General features: G+C 39.4%; 1 protein-coding gene across 4 annotated transcripts in view; it reads left to right on the forward strand.

Moving 5' to 3' along the window:
- The window catches only part of LOC143295389 (phospholipid-transporting ATPase ABCA1-like), a 177,073-nt gene that overhangs the window by 134,685 nt on the left and 25,887 nt on the right, over window positions 1–16,501 (forward strand). For all 4 annotated transcript variants that reach the window (XR_013057013.1, XM_076607059.1, XM_076607061.1 and 1 more), the window contains 10 exons: window positions 5,906–6,083; window positions 6,706–6,821; window positions 9,736–9,886; window positions 10,996–11,119; window positions 12,215–12,344; window positions 12,884–13,010; window positions 13,966–14,147; window positions 14,585–14,726; window positions 15,089–15,223; window positions 16,119–16,222. Coding sequence is in view for 3 of the 4 variants with exons in the window: in XM_076607059.1 (XP_076463174.1) it covers window positions 5,906–6,083; window positions 6,706–6,821; window positions 9,736–9,886; window positions 10,996–11,119; window positions 12,215–12,344; window positions 12,884–13,010; window positions 13,966–14,147; window positions 14,585–14,726; window positions 15,089–15,223; window positions 16,119–16,222 (1,389 nt within the window). In the remaining variant the exon portion in view is untranslated. The remainder of the gene's footprint in view (window positions 1–5,905; window positions 6,084–6,705; window positions 6,822–9,735; window positions 9,887–10,995; window positions 11,120–12,214; window positions 12,345–12,883; window positions 13,011–13,965; window positions 14,148–14,584; window positions 14,727–15,088; window positions 15,224–16,118; window positions 16,223–16,501) is intronic.

Below are 16,501 nucleotides of genomic sequence, written 5' to 3' on the forward strand. Positions count from 1 at the left end.
GCTAAACATGGCTTCCAAACCAACAATCCCCCCAAAAGTGGCAAAGAGTCAGAGACCAGGAACAGAAAGCGACTCTGACTCTGATTCAGAGGTTCGAGAGTCGTCTGGGTTTTGGGTATCGTGGCTTGTGGTGGAGGGTGCTGATGCTGACAAGTCCTTGTCAGCTCTCAGCCCCTTTGCCATCCAGAAAGGGTTTCAGGGACTGGCTGGTACCCTAAAAGACTAAGAAATGGCTCCTTTCTCATGGAGTGCTCGTCAAAGAAACAATAACAACTTCTGCTGAAAGCTGACAGATTTGTGGATCAGGTGGTGAAGGTCTTCCCTCACGACGGGCTGAACTGCTTGAAGGGAGTCATTCATTGCCCTGATCAGAGGGGGGGTCTCTGAGGCTGAGGTTAAGAAGGAAACCACCCGCTGTGGTGAGTGGTTAGCGTCGCCTAACTGACGGCTGGGAGGACGTGGGTTCGAATCCCAGGGGAGGTGGGTTTTTATGGCCCGCGGCCAGCTCCTACACAGAGTTGAATGTGCTGTGAGCTTGAATGGGGAGACTGGGACCACACAATCAAGTGTCATCCACTTCATGGATGCATCTTTGGGTGTGTTGCTCTAATTACCTGATCAACACTGCAAGTGTATGTATCTCTCGTGCCTGGTTGATGCCAGGATATCATTATGAAAGGAAGCGTAGAGTACAGCCTTGTAACGAAGTCCCAAACCAAAATGGACCTCCATAGCAATATGGTCATCATCAGCATCCTCCTCCTCCTCCTTCTTCTTCATCGTTAACAATATAAAAAAAAAATGTCCCAAAGGCTGTGCCCTTTCATGCCCTGCTGTCATGGTGACGTCAGTTTCAATACTCCTCCACTTCCATGCTTTGGGTGAGTCCCGTCAACGCCTTCAGTGTCAGCAGATTTATGGGGGGCTGTTGTTGGAGGGACATAGTGGCTGTCTCCACTCTGGGGGGAACGCTGTCTCAGTCTGGCTCCGCGACTAAGCCATTATTGTCGTCAGTAGGGGGCTTAGTAGGTGGTGTCTCAAGTACGTTAAATTAGAACAGGCACCACTGACACCACTGAAGTGACTCAGCAGCAATGCAGGGTCTCCTCTGGTGTGTGGCCTCCTGGCGACCTAACATCGATGTTTCTCTGCGGACTGCCGGTGTTGGGAGTGTGACAGATGAACCCGTGTGTGGCTATTTTTGGGGGAATGAGCGGCGTGGGAGCAATGCCACTGAAACGGTGCAGATGACAGGAGAGCAAAAAAAAAAAAAGAGATTAAGAAGGAGCTTTTGTCTCAAGGTGTAACTGACATTTATAGTCATAGTAAGCAAGGGATCGGACAGAGTAGCAACCAACACCTATTTCCTCACATTCTGTTGCCCTAGTGTTCCAGAAGATATCAGAGTTGGCTACTTGCAGGTGAGCATGTCTCTGTATGTGCTGTCTCCTCTCCAGCATTTCAAGCGTAAAAAATTTGGGCATGTGTGGGATTGCTTCAAGGAGGAAGAGGCGTATGGCACCTGCTCAAAGGCAGTACACCAGGGTGAGTGTGATTGTCCAGCCCTTTGCTACAATTTTATCTTTACATTTTATGGCCATAGTCCAGTGGAACATCTATGGTTTTAACTCTATGGAGATGTAGTTAAATAGTTCATGTAGTTTTGCTGTGACAGGCAAATATTGGCACATTTAAAAAATTTAACACACTTTTCCACAGAGACAAAGACATACAAATTATATATCACTAGAAAGTTTACTATCTCTTCTTTTAACATTTTAAAACAGTTTTCTCATTAAATGCTGCTAAATATTTTTTTTAATATTTTAAATTACGTCACTAAATACTGAAAAACAAAAGAAAAAAATTGAAAAATAGGTATACTGTACCCACCAGGCATGTCATATCCATCAGCTTATCCACAAAGCAGCATATGATGATTTTCTCACACAGTAAGGTTCCCTGATTCTCATGAATCAGTTTGAAGTGAAATGTTGCACAACAAACCGTTAAAAAATAAATAAATAAAAGATCACAACACTGGAAAAACAGAAAACGCAAAACCATGTGAATCCATCACTTGAAAAAAAAAAATAAAGGAAAAAACCTATTTACACATTTCTGCTGCAGCTAGATTATTATTTGCTGTAGTCATTGACTGTGTGGAACACTTCAAAGCATGGAACAGCACAGAGGGGCACTTTACACTGTTTGCACATGATTGTGGTGGCTTTATTTGCGTTTTTCACCTCTTGACGTAATGCTCCTTGTGTTTTGTGTTTGGCGTAACACACCTTGCACTCTCTCTGTGCTTTCCTGGTCTGCTGTTCCTTGGTGGGTGGAATGTTAGCAGGCCAGCGACTGTCTGGCATCAGTCTTCCCATGTCTGCTCCTATGTCTGGCAGATCTCCTCATGCGTGTAAAGTGCTTTGAAATTCTGTAACAGACAATGCTGTCATTAGAAAAAAAGAAGAAAAGCTTTTGCATGTATTGCAAAAAATGGGCAAAAAAACAAATGCAAAATAAACTCCAATAATATTACACAGCATATACACATGCATATTAATTCAGGAGTGACAGTATAGATAACACACATGCACAGACATGCCCACGCATAATACATAGACACACCCATTGCACAGATACACCCCCACACAATTTAGTTAGTGCACACACATGATATAATAATTTTACATTAATCTATACAAATTATTAATCAAAAATGTACAAATCAACATTATTTACACAAGAAATAAATTAGCAACAATATCAAATTGTAAACACACTCACCTCAACAGGAGTGGATGTGTCTGGAAAGTGAGTGAGAGTCCGAGGGTCCCAGTGAAAGGTGCAGCCAGTGGGAAGTCTGTCAGGTCTTTTACCCACTCATACAAGTCCTCTTGTTCCTCATCGTCAATATCTACAGTCATCAAGTCATCTTGTCTTGCAGTATGGCCGTCACTTGTATCACTGTCGATTTCTGTCTCAGTGTCGTAGGGGTCAGTCAGCAAAGTTTCGTCGTCACTTTCAAAATCATCATCTGGTACTAAATGAATGTCATCATCATCAGAAAAATCATCAGAGAATTCATCACCAGTGTCTGATCAATGTCTGATCCTTCTTCTGTCACAATTTCAACAGCCTCATGCAAGGAGTATGTCCGCTTGTCCGCCATGTTTGTTGTATAACCATCGTGACCTCCGTCAGGGTCAAGAAAATTCGAGAAAAAAGGCCTTTCACGCGGTTAACGGTCAAGGGGAAATAACTAATTTTTTCCTAGACTGGTCCCAGAAGAAGGCCTGATTAGTTTTCCTTTAATTGAACACTGCTGAGTATATGAAAAAAAATTACGCAATCCGTTGAATCCTACACTACAGCACATCATTCTGAGTGGGCGGAGTGCTTATGATTCCATCTGGAAATTTGGCATTCTCTCTCATCTTTACAACCTCTGCTTTGTCTGACATTCACGAGCAGGAGTTGTGTGTTCCACAAGGGAGCATTCTATTGCCTGCTTTCTTCAACATTAAGATCAATGACATCGTCTAGTCGGTCCAGAAGGGATCAGATAGCTCTTTTTGGATGATTTTGCGATGGCTCCAGCACTGCATAGATAAAATTCAGCATTGGGCAGAGGAGAACGGTTTCGCTATTTCTTCCTAGAAAACTCCGTGTATCCACTTTCACAACTTTCGACAATTCTTTTTGGACCCTGAAATCCATCTGGGAAAATCCACCATCCTGGCAGTCATGGAAGCCAAATTTCTGGGGGTATTTTTGATGAGAAGCTAAATTTTCTGTCATATTAAACAGCTGAAAACCTCATGCCAAAAAGCTCTGGCACGCATGGATTGGGGTGGTGATAAGTAAACACTTTTGCACCTCTACAGAGCCCTGGTCCGGTCCAGCCTGGACTACGGGTGTGTTGTCTATGGCTTGACCAGACCATCTTATCTGAAACTGCTGGACCCAATACACCACCACGGGCTACGTCCCAGCTTAGGAGCGTTCTGCACCACCCCTGTGCACAGCTTGTAAGCAGAGGTGGGGGAACCATCTCTATCCAACACAGACTAAAACTGTCCCTCAACTACTATCTGAAACTCTTTTCTGAACTGAAAAATCCTGCCCACTAATGTGTTATCAATACCCTTTCAGCAAGAAATTTGATGACAGCCGAAACTGCATCCCTCCCCTGGGACTCTGTTTTCAGCCACACATGGAAAATGCTGATCTTGATGTCGGAGGCATCACTGATTTTTCTAAGTTCTCCAACAAACCACTGTGGACTTTTAAAACACTGAGGTACAATTTGATCTGGTCTCATCCACCAGTTCATTGGCCTACGCAACCTACTTTTCTGAACTCTGCCACAAATTTCCCACCTTTCAGAAAATCTTCACTCATCTTCTACATTCTCTTCACTGGTTACCTATTTCTGCCCACATTCAGTATAAAGTCGCAACTCTTACCTTCAACACCATTTCGTGTGCAGCCCCTCAGTATTTGAGAGAACTCAGATCATCTTCACAGCAGCTACTCGTTACCCATGTTAAAACCCAGTCCTTCGGTGATTCTTCCTTTTCTCATTCAGCTCCATCAGTATGGAACAGTTTGCCTCATGATCTTCGCCACTCTTCCTCATTTCAATCTTTTAAAACTGGTCTGAAAACACATCTTTTTGAAAACATCTACACATAGACCTTCCATCCCTTTCCATTGACATTCAGTTATAATCCATGCAGACTCCTTGCGTGCATGCGTGTGTGTGTGCCGTGTGTGTGTATGTGTGTGTGTGACTATGAAACGTAATAGGCATAGTCTTTTAATGTTTTTATGCATCAAATCTTCCTTTTGTAAGTTACTGCACGCGCGCACGTGTGTGTGTGTGTTTTATGTTTATTGTAAAGTGCTTTGAGCTCCCTTTCAGGCAGGAAAGCGCTCAACAAGTATCCATTATTATTAATATTATTATTATGGTTCCAAGTCGGAGGAGGGTGTTTCTGCATCTGTGTTCAGTCCTGCCTTTCCTGACCAGCTCCAATGGAACACATTCTGTCTGACAGTTCAGTTTACACTGTGGAACTGACCGCACTGGTTCTGCTGTTAAGAATTGTTCTGAAAGCAAAACACAAGTGTTTTATGATCTTTTCAGACTCCTTGTCAACCCTGAAGGTGTTTGCCTGCAGGAATCTGACGCATCCAAAACTGCTCAAATCTTATGAAATTTTTACACTTGTAACAAGCAAAGGTTATGATGTTGTTTTTGCCTGGGTTCTGGGCCATGTTGGCATTTGAAGTAATGAGATGGCAGACCAGCTGGCCAAGAACACTGTAAAGGAAAAATTATCGAGATTCTGCATAGCATACACAGACATGAAGCAGATGGTGAATGCTTACGCTAAGGATATTTTGCAAGAGACCCTCCCTTCAGTTGTGAAGAATCGTAAGGAGGAGTATGCGCTGTTGCAGACTGTGCATGGGGCACATTTTTTTGTTCGTTTTTTTTTACTCATTCTTACATGTTGAAGGGGGAGGAGGCCTCTCTGTGTATTCCTTGTGACAAGCCTCTCACTGTGAAACACATCTGCATGATGTTCAACACAGACATTACACAGCAGATTTTCTGAATACTTTGTATCATGATGTCCTTTCATGGACGCTAATGAACTTCTTGAAAGAAGTGTACAATTTATAATAAGATTTGAATGTTTTTAAACTTTTTGAGTGAAAAGTTTGAAGCGGTAACTAGCTTTAAGTGTACTTTTTTTACCCTTGACTTGAAGTAGACACTAACATGCCGATAGCTTTGAGGTGGCCTTAGTGGTTGGGTAGGTTCTAAGCACCATAATTTGATTTAATTTACACATGTGTAATCTTCATACATGTTGAACACATGTTTCAGAATCAACAATGCAGTGGATGTGATCGTGGCCATCTGTGTGATTTTTGCCATGTCCTTTGTGCCGGCCAGCTTTGTGCTCTTCCTGATCGAGGAGCGCATGTCCAACAGCAAACACCTGCAGTTTGTCAGTGGTGTCAGTCCTGCCATCTACTGGCTGGCCAACTTCCTGTGGGACATGGTGAGAACAATAAGACACATTGCATCTCTTGTATTCAGGTGTCTTGTCCTTTTCACAGATAATGGAAAGTTCGGTCTGCAGAACAGATTCTTGCTCTGAAATTTGATTCCCCATACTTTTTGCACTTAGAGCCAGTATATCATGTGAATGAATGAGATAGTATTCAATTGTCTTTTGTTCTGCTTGTATCTGGTATGACTCGATCAAGAACAGTTTATATTAGGATCTTGTTATCCTTGAAAATGGTCTGTGCTATCATTCCATCACCAGATCATGTGTTTAGTTCAGCTAGTATCCATCTTGGTTCTGTTTTGTCATTTTCAGCAGAAATATTAAATACAGGAAGGGTCAAAGAGAAAAATTCAGCAAGGGAAAAGATTTTGAAAATGAAAGAGAATAATAATCTTTCCAAACTGGGTTTATTATATTTATGACATTTTTTGTTGATAAAACATCTGGGGATAAAAAATCTGTGACATGTGGCATTCTGAAATCACACATCCTTCGTAGAAATGTAGGAGGTTGTGAGGTAGGGATTTATCACGGAGATGGGTTGTTGTTTGTTTGAGGTGTTTGGAAAGACAAAGGTTGTTTGCTTGACTTTCAGCCTGGTCTGTTTCAGATGAACTATTCGGTGCCTGCTGTTCTGTGCATCTTGATTTTTGTGGCCTTTGGAGAGGATGCCTATGTTTCACCCACAAATGCGCCGTGTCTTGTTTCCCTCCTGTTTCTGTATGGGTAAGACTAGGATGATCACTAACATTCATTGTGTGTGTGTGTGTGTGTGTGTGTGTGTGTGTGTGTGTGTTTCTTTTAACCTCTTGAGTGCCCATCAAAAATAACTGAAGTGAAACCAAGAGATAAATTGATAGAAGCTAAGAAGCTTTTCAAGATTTGGTCAAAACGTATATGTACACCCTTGGTAGAATTGCTGTTTTAAAATCACTGATACTTTCAAAACTCATTTACTTGTGGATTCTTCTCCCCAATCCCCCGGACAAAGAGATAAATCAACTGCAGAAACTGTGTTATGAATTTATATGGGATGATAAAACAGATAAGATTAAAAGAATATATACAGTACATAATATTGGAAATGGAGGTTTTGGGTATTCCAAATATACAAAAGTACATAGAGGCTCTAAAAATATCATGGATAGGAAACTATGCACAGGAAAAGCAAAGTGAAAAAAACAAAAAACAACTCTTAGTCAAATCCCCAGAAATCAACTCCCAGGATCTGTATGGACTAAGAAAATTTGTAAACGTTGAATGTAATAGATTCTGGAATATATATTGGGCATATGAGTATTTTACAAAACATGTTAGGTTAAAAGAAGCACAAGAGGCACTCGTAGAACCGCTTTTTCATAATAACAAATTTAAAGTCGGTAATAAGACAGTTTATTTAAAAAACTGGACAAGTAAAGGTATTTTTCTGGTAAGAGATATTGTACATGAAAATGGGTGCTTCCATAGTCATAAAGATTTCACAGAAAAATATGATGTTAAAGTTAATTATTTACTGTATATGGGATTTATACGTTCCATTAAAAGTTACTTGAGTACAACAATATTACTATCACAGACAAAACTTGCAATAAAGAACCAAAAGCACTGCAGATAATAGCTAATGTTAAGAAAGGATCTAAAATATATTATGATATATTACTTGAACCAATTTTTATATATAATATAAATTCTTTTATCAAGTGGGAGCAAAAACTAGATATTGCAATAAATTGAAACTATGAAACAAGTGAAAAACATAAAGGAAGTGAGATTGAAATGGTTCTAGATTAGAATATGTCATGGTATATTGGTTACAAACAAAATTTTTTTTTTTTAAATGGGTGTAACAAATAACAACATGCAATTTCTGTAAAAATGAAATAGATGCAACTCAGCACTACTTATGGCACTGTACATATACTCATTTCTCTTGAGGGGGACTTGGAGAATGTCTTGAAGGAAAAGTGTGAAATTGTGCAAATGTAAAGTTGACTATATATAGAGTTAGTATTATTTGGAATTGATGGTATTACAAAAACAGATGAAATATTTGACTATATCATTCTAGTGGTGAAACATTTCATTTATAAATGCAGAATAAATTAAATCAAACCATGTATAAAGTACTTCCTAACAGACCTAAGAAACATGTACAAAACTGAAAAATATATACACTGGATAGAAATGATGTCCATAGCATTTTCTAGAAAATAGTACCCATACATAAAAATGATTGAAGGCAACGAGGAGGAAAGACAACGACGATTGTAACGTTTGTTCTTTTATTCATTTTTATTTTCCTTTCATTTATTTACTTTTTTTATGCAGTGTATATGACTTTTTTATTTTTGTTTTTTTGTCTGTATAAAAACAATGTTGTGTTGTTGTTTTCCTGATTTATAGTTTAAATAATGCATAATAACAAATATTATTAATAATTACAAATATTATTTTTGTATGCATGTATGTATGTATTAAATGTTAAACTTGAATAAAAATGTTTAACCTCTTCAGTGCCCTATGACATACATATACGTCATAATAAATACGTTGCTATTTGCCTCATGATGTATATATATGTCAGCATCATTTCATCATTTTTCAGTTACAATTTAAAGTTGATCTGTCCCAATAGCCACCAGTCAGAAACTTGCTATGTCTGCTTCAAATATCTGCAAGTAGCAACAGCCAATGCTCTGTATGATATTATATGCTTTCAAAATGGTGGATGATTTGTATATTTTGTATATATATAATTATATATTTGCAGGTGCGCACTCACACTCTCCTCACACCACAAGCAAGGTCACCTGGTGTGGTTTTCATGATGCTTACTAAAACTAAGCAGTGCACAGCTCTAAATTTTCAGGGCCTGGGGGTGAGGGGGGAATGTAAGGGAGAGAGATAACAGGTGACCAGGGAGAAAACATTCTGGTTGGACAGAATCTTTCAAGTCACCATCACAACAATTCCAGAGGAGACAGTTGTAACTGGGCCATGAGAAATGGAGACAGGACAGTGGCAGATGAAATGGGTGCCAGTCCACAGTCATATTTCTAAGTAGACTGCTCACACCTTTGCTTTCTCTGAACTGGCCATATACACTCAGTGAACTCAGACCAACAGAGAAAGAGTGGGTAAGGAGGAAGCAGGAGGGGAGGGGGTGGGTAAACAAGAGGCAGTGTGGTTTGTTGGTAAAAATTTCAGCCATAGGCACTTGACACACTGTAACACCAGGTAAATAGGCCAACACATCAATATTACATCCATTCTCTCACTTGTTGGATTACCTGTTAATATGGACCATAACATTAATAATGCATGATGCATCCATTCTCAAACCTTCCTCACTACCAGTTCCATGTAAGGAGGCAGTCATGCCAATGATGATATGCCCATTTTCACTCTTGTTCTTCTGACCTGACATTTTTCACACTTGTTGCCCTGACCAGTAATTAAAGAGAAATCCACTCATCCTGAAAACATAGTTATTTTTCACACCTGTTTTTCTGACTTCTTGTGTAATTTTAAGAAATTGGCTCATCCTGTCAACACAGCCATTCTCACACCTGTTCTGACCTGTTGTATAGTGTGCAGAAATTCTCTCAACCTTACAACTCCTGGTGTGTGTGTTGTACAGGTGGGCGATCACCCCAATGATGTACCCATTCTCCAGGCTGTTCTCAGTGCCCAGTTCTGCCTTTGTGGCACTGTCGTGTGTCAACACCTTCCTAGGCACAGTATCCACCATCTCCACATTCATCCTGGAGATCCTGCAGGATGACGATGAGGTGGGGGCAGGGTATAGAGTACATTTCCTTTCTCAGGATCAAAAGCTGAACTTACTTGTATATTTCATTGGTTTCCCACCATCTTCCTCATCAAAGTATGCACAAGGTACACAGCTTCAAGTTAGTGCTGCTTATGCTACCGATTCAGCTAGCACACAGGTAAATAAACAGGTACTTTGGAACAAAGCTAGATACTTCCTCGAAGAGGGAAGCTCTGGGCTTGTCTTCATACCAATCATTTGACAAGCGCACACAGCAGCAATAACAGAAGAAATATGCAAACACAGATTAGCTTTTTATTCAAGACTGGCATAGCCTTTTAATCCTGAATATGCGAAACAGAATGTACAGACAATACAGAACAAATACATGGTTGCCTCAATAGTTATTTGATTCAAAATGAAAGAATAATGAGGTTATGAGAGTAAATGATTAACAAACAATATAGAATGGTAACTCTCTCCATACACAAGGTACACAACTTCAAGTCAATGCAACTTATGCTACCAATTCAGCTAGGACACAGGCAAATGAAAGATACATTGGAACAAACCCTGATACTTCCTCAATAAAGGAAGCTCCGGGCTTGTCCTTACATCATTCATTTGACAAGTGCACACAGCAGCAACAACAGAAGAAATGTGCAAACACAAATTAGCTTTTTTTTTCTTTTCTTTTTTTATTCAAGACTGGCATAACCTTTTAATCCTGAATATGCTAACAGAATTTTTGGACAATACAGAACAAACATCTGCAATAGCCATTGAGGCAACCATGTGTTGAACAGATTCTTGTATGTGGTCTCAAGTGTGATTAACTGAGGGCAAGTAGAATGCATTGATTTTAAACAACAGACTATGTCATTTTAAAGTGCTGTATGTAAGGTGTAATATAAAATGGAGGAACATAGGTTTAGTTGGAGACAGATTTATTATCAGTTAAGTGGTGAACATTACTGTAGTACGAGTATTAATATACATGTGTGTGTGTGTGTGTGTGCGCGCGCGCACGTGCGCGCGCGCGTGTGTGTGTTTGCATTTGTTTGTGTGCATCCTTGTTTGTTATATGCATGTATGTTTTTTGTCAGTGGTTTTGTGTGTGTGTTTCAGGAACTGAAGGAAATCAACACAATCTTAAAGCAGGTGTTTCTCCTGTTGCCCCACTATTGCCTGGGGCGTGGTCTGATTGACATGACTGCTTACCAGCTGAGAGCTGACCTGACCAGTAAATATGGTGTGTGCTTTTCTTCCTTGATGCTCTTTTCCTTTTTCCTCTTCTTCCACTCCTGAGGTGGTCTCAGCTGCCAAGTATGCTCAAAATAAGTGCTATTATATGATATGCCTCCGCAGCTCCCACAGCCTCTCACCCACACCCACAATCCCAGAGTGGAACAAATCAGCTTTGAAATTCAAACTGGGATGTCTCTACCCTATTGTTACAGAAAATGAATACACAGCAGTCTTGATTTATAATTGAGTTATTTCATATTTTGCATCATCCAATGGGTTCATTTGGCTTGTGGTGTAACATTCAATTTGTAATTTGGAAGATTTTTTTTATTAAGAGAGATAGAGAAAATGTAGTTGTGTGTATGTATATATGATATCACTTAGAATTATGTCCATGTTTCTTCATTTTTTGGATAACTGGCTGTGTACATGTACATGTTTATTAGTACTTTGACATGGACATGGTGCAATTTTAAAAAGTAAATTAAAAAGTAAATGAGTAAATGAATAAATAAATGCCCCAGTTTTTAACTCCACACAAAGAAAGGGCAAATATCATATTACATGTCTGTGCGTGTTTGTGTTCACTTGCATGCTCGCATGTGTAAAGGCACTCACCAACTTTGTCCTTTTTCAAAAGTAAACTTAAAACCCACCTGTTCAAAATGGGCTTTGGATGTGATGGAGCCAAGTTCTTTGTTTCCTCCCACCCTCTGCACACCCTTGTTTTCCCCCTCCATTGTAGTAGTTCTGTGGTGTGTGTGCTTGTGGGTTGGTGTGTGTGTGTGTGTGTGTGTGTGTGTGTGTGTGTGTGTTTTGTGCCTTTTTCCTGTGATTATTCATATATTTTGCAATTTGTAGTATTGTATATTGTGGATACAGATTTTGTTTTTCACTTCTAATGTGCTATGTCTTCATGTGCTCTTGTGTGGTATAATGCACTGTTATATATGTACTATTTCATGTGAGGCACTTAGAGCCCATGTATCGGGAGTTTGCGCCATATCAGTACAATATGTTGTTGTTATTATCATCATCATCATCATCATCATTATTGTTATACTCACTTTATTTCAATGCTTCACTGAATGTTGTCCAGGAGGGAAGCTGGAGTACAATATTTTTGCCTGGAAGATTGTGGGCCGCAATCTGGTGTTTCTGTTCCTGCTGGGCATCATATTCTTCCTGCTCAACATGCTGATAGAGTACCACTTCTTCATCAAGTGCAAGTCAGTACAGCACTCACTTTGGATGACATGCTGAATCTCCATGTGGAGAACTTTGAAAATATGTGTGTACATTGTGTAGGGTTGTTTTTGTTGGTTGGTTGGGTGGAGGTGTGGAGGTGTGTCTCCATCTGTTTTGTGGTTTCATGTTTTTCAGTAATGATGTCTTTTGCTCTCTGTTTTCATTTCCCAAATTATGTTATGATATGAAATACAAATCATTGTGCATTGTGGTCCAGAATGTGTGTCTTTGAATGTTACCCTATAGTATTTTGGTAATTATTTTCTTTGTTAGTATTTTATGCCTTTTATTTTCTGACATTGACTTCTGATCTATCATATACAGACATAGCAGTCTTTCTCCCATAACCTTTTTCTGCCTTCATCTACATGTTCCTCCCTTTTTCTCTTTAGATACACTGAAATATAGGATGGTAATGGTCTTTCCTTATGAAATCCATCAAATATGTGAATAGTGGTTGAGGCAGTAGACTGGATGATGACGTTTGAACAGTTCTTCCATGATGCATTCCACATGACAGATGTGTCAGGAAGACTGGCAAGTTCCAGTCCCTGGAGGATGAAGACATAGATGTAGCCAGAGAGCGTCAGAGGGTTCTGTCTGGTGGGGCAGAGTCAGATGTCATGAGACTAGAAAATCTGACGAAGGTATGACATTGTGTGTGCTGTGATGGACGTATTCTGTACCAGGGTGTTGTTGTTGGTTTTCATTATTTTTTCTTCAACTCTCTGATCCTCTCTATTAATTAAATCCTGGTTCTAGTCAAGAAGAGATTTAGAATAAGATAATCTGTACCAAGGCAAGGCTAGGCAAGGCAAGTATAGGCAAGGCAAGGCAAGGCAAGAAGTACCTGATGTGTGTGAAATAACAGTTGTGTGTTGTAAGTATGCAAGAATATTCCATCCTTGAAATATCTTCTGTTACATAACTGTAATGTGCTTCCTTCTTGTAGTTGTATGCTAAATTTATTACAGATCATATACACACTAGAAAGGTCATGAGGTAGATAGCAGAGGGGAGGAGGAAGGACAGGATGATTATTGTTTGATATGAATGTACAGCAGTAGAATAACTCGGAAAGAAGGGCAGTATGCATGTGTATTTAATTTTATTACAACAGCAGTTAAAACTTTGATGTCATTAACAAAACTGATATTAATAATAGTGTTTTCCCCTCTAGATGAGGAGTCAGGGAGCAGAAAAAATCGATGGACTTTCAATATGACAGAATAGTTCGGGAAACACATTTATAGAGACACAACAGAGCTGGGGGAATCTGATGAACAGTTCTTTAGTGTGGCATCTCAATGATTCTTCACAAGGTTACGGGTGATGATGAAGAAGAAATAGAATGTTGAATCTGAATGTCAGTTAGCACAGCAGATGAAATGTGTAACTTGTGAAGTTTGTGTTGCTCCATATCCTTCTCCAGTCTTGAATTGGAGATAAATCAAGATCTGGACAGATTTTGTCTATTACATTCCATATAATTATTAAGTATTCATCATACATTATTTGACTTAAGACTTCAAGTACTGGGGAAAAAAGACAGAAAGTGTAGATTTGAAACCATATGACAGATGAGTGTGACTGAATGTCCAGGTGTACTGGGCACCAGGTAGGAAAAGTCGGATGGCGGCAGTGGATCACCTGTGTGTGGGGGTGCCAGCTGGCCAGTGTTTTGGCCTTCTGGGGGTCAATGGAGCCGGCAAGACCACCACTTTCAAGATGCTGACTGGTGATACTGACGTCAGCAGTGGTGATGCTTACATCAGTGGATTCCAGTGAGTGAATTGATTTTCCAATATTATAAGTTTTTTTTTCAATGGTCTGATTATGTTGTAAACTGCTTGTCAAAGAGGATTTTTTAATGGAATTTTGCCAGATGCTGGTTTTAGTTGTTGTGGGTTTTTTTTGTATCAAGAAAATGTGTGCTGCACACAGGCCTCACTTTAAAATGATATCCACCAGATGAGCACCAAGACCAGCAAAGAAAGTGTGTTGGAAGGGGGAGAAAAAGACTGACCCATGCATGACTCACACAACAGACTTGGCGTTGTCTGTCTTCTCCAAAAGGCTGTGGTGTCCACTGGGCCATGACTTGTGTCTTTATCATCATCAAGATCATCATCATGCTTTTCATTTGTGTGTAAAACCTTGTCATCAGTATCATCTCATCTTCATTATCATTAAGGCATGGCACAACTTTTTTTTTCTCCAGAATTACATCAGAACAGGTGCATGTGCGGCAGTTCATGGGATACTGTCCCCAGTTTGATGCCCTGGACCCTCTGTTGACTGGTCGGGAACATCTTGAGTTCTATGCCCGCATCAGAGGCATTCCTTGGAGAGACATCAGATCTGTAAGAAAAGGGACTCGTTCGTTTGTTGTGCTGAGGATTGTGCATTCTGAAAGTGTTTCCCCCTGTTTCTTATCTCTGTCCTTCCTGTGGTGGGTTTTTATTTTTTATTTTTTATTTTTATTTTTTTTAAATTCTCTCATTTCATTGCTTTTTTCTCTCTTGCCTTAGACAGGTAATATTATAAGTATCAACTTGCTTTTGGCATGACATGTCTGTAAATTTGTGCAAAATAAACCAACACAGAAAATGGACAGGATGAGGATATAATGTGTCAATTAGTCAGACAGACCTTTACTCAAGAAATTTGTTTTTCTTTTAAAAAAAATTTGAAAGAAAAAAATTATTTCATCCTTTTTCCACAGGTTGCATGTTGGGCAATAGACAAGCTGGGACTGATCATGTATGCCGACAAAATCTCCAGCAATTATTCTGGGGGTAACAAGCGAAAGTTGTCCACTGCCATAGCTCTCATCGGGAATCCTCCCATTATCTTTCTGGTACGATGTGGATCTTGTCAGCTTTTTCTGAGAACTGTGATCAGTTGATGTGTGTGTTGCATGGTAACTGTGTAAAGACAACTGTGGGGTTCTGATTCATTGTATTGGTCAGTGATGTTTTTCCCTAGATTCTGTTTTTGGGTGTGGTTAGTAATGTTTTTTGTGTAGTGTTTTTTTTTAACTCATGTTGAAGGGATATTTCTTGACAGTGTTCTAAGTCTTCTGAGGCAAGATGAACAAGCTTTGTGCATAGCATGCACTCAGCATGTGAAAAGTAACCCACAGAAGATGGAACGGGGAAAATGGCAACTTTGTAAAAAACATTTTTTTAAAAAAGAATTAGACACTTATGGGCAGAAAAGATTTGTTTCTGATGAAACATGGAATGCTGTGTTATATTGTGGCTGTCTCATTTGGAATCTAATAGAAATTGCATAAACATCGCTGGTCACATACTCTGCTTACAAACCACCTCTTTAGATGCACATGAGATCAAGGAAGTTTCCTAACAGTTCAGTAAGATGCATGTTTTTATTTCTATGTTTTGTACTGTAGATATTTTGTTGTAGTCTAGACTGGTTTTCAGAAAGAATCTCACCAGCTAATGTTCACTTTTCTGTTGCATTGATGGAATTATTCCTCAACCATTCTTTGTTGTGCTGATTTCAGTTTCCAGAAATTCTACACCAGTTTCATCTTAAATGACTATAATATAATATGAAATCTTGGTTGATTTCAGAATATGTTTTAGAGGAGTCTTGTGTGCAGATTTTATCATGTTTATTATTAAGATTGTTGCTGAAAAGAAAGAAAAGCCTTCCATTTACAGATGACACAGGACAGAATGATAGAAGGAATGAGGCAGTTTATCCTTTTGTATGACACTGATGCATAGGATGAGCCCACGACAGGCATGGACCCCAAAGCCCGACGTTTCCTGTGGAACTGCATCAACAACATCGTCAAGTTGGGTCGCTCTGTCATACTCACCTCCCACAGGTAAACCTGGCTGACAGGGTATGCATGATATGTTTCCTGACTCGGTAGTTCACTAAATAAGAATAAAAACTTTTTACCAGCACAATTTTTGGAAGTTTTATCTGCTGCAAGTGTTCAGTCTGCTGTCTAGATTTTCTTCAGAAGAAATGAGTGATGTGAACTTTGTTTCCAAAGAAACAAGTCATGTCTCATTGAGTTTAATGTTGTATCCAGATTTTTTTTTTTTTTTTTTTTTTTTTGGCTACCCCATCATTTTCACCATTTCAGTGGCATTACTCA

This window comes from Babylonia areolata, chromosome 20 (genome assembly GCF_041734735.1).
Source record: "Babylonia areolata isolate BAREFJ2019XMU chromosome 20, ASM4173473v1, whole genome shotgun sequence".
In the NCBI taxonomy this organism is placed as follows: Eukaryota; Metazoa; Mollusca; class Gastropoda; order Neogastropoda; family Buccinidae; genus Babylonia; species Babylonia areolata.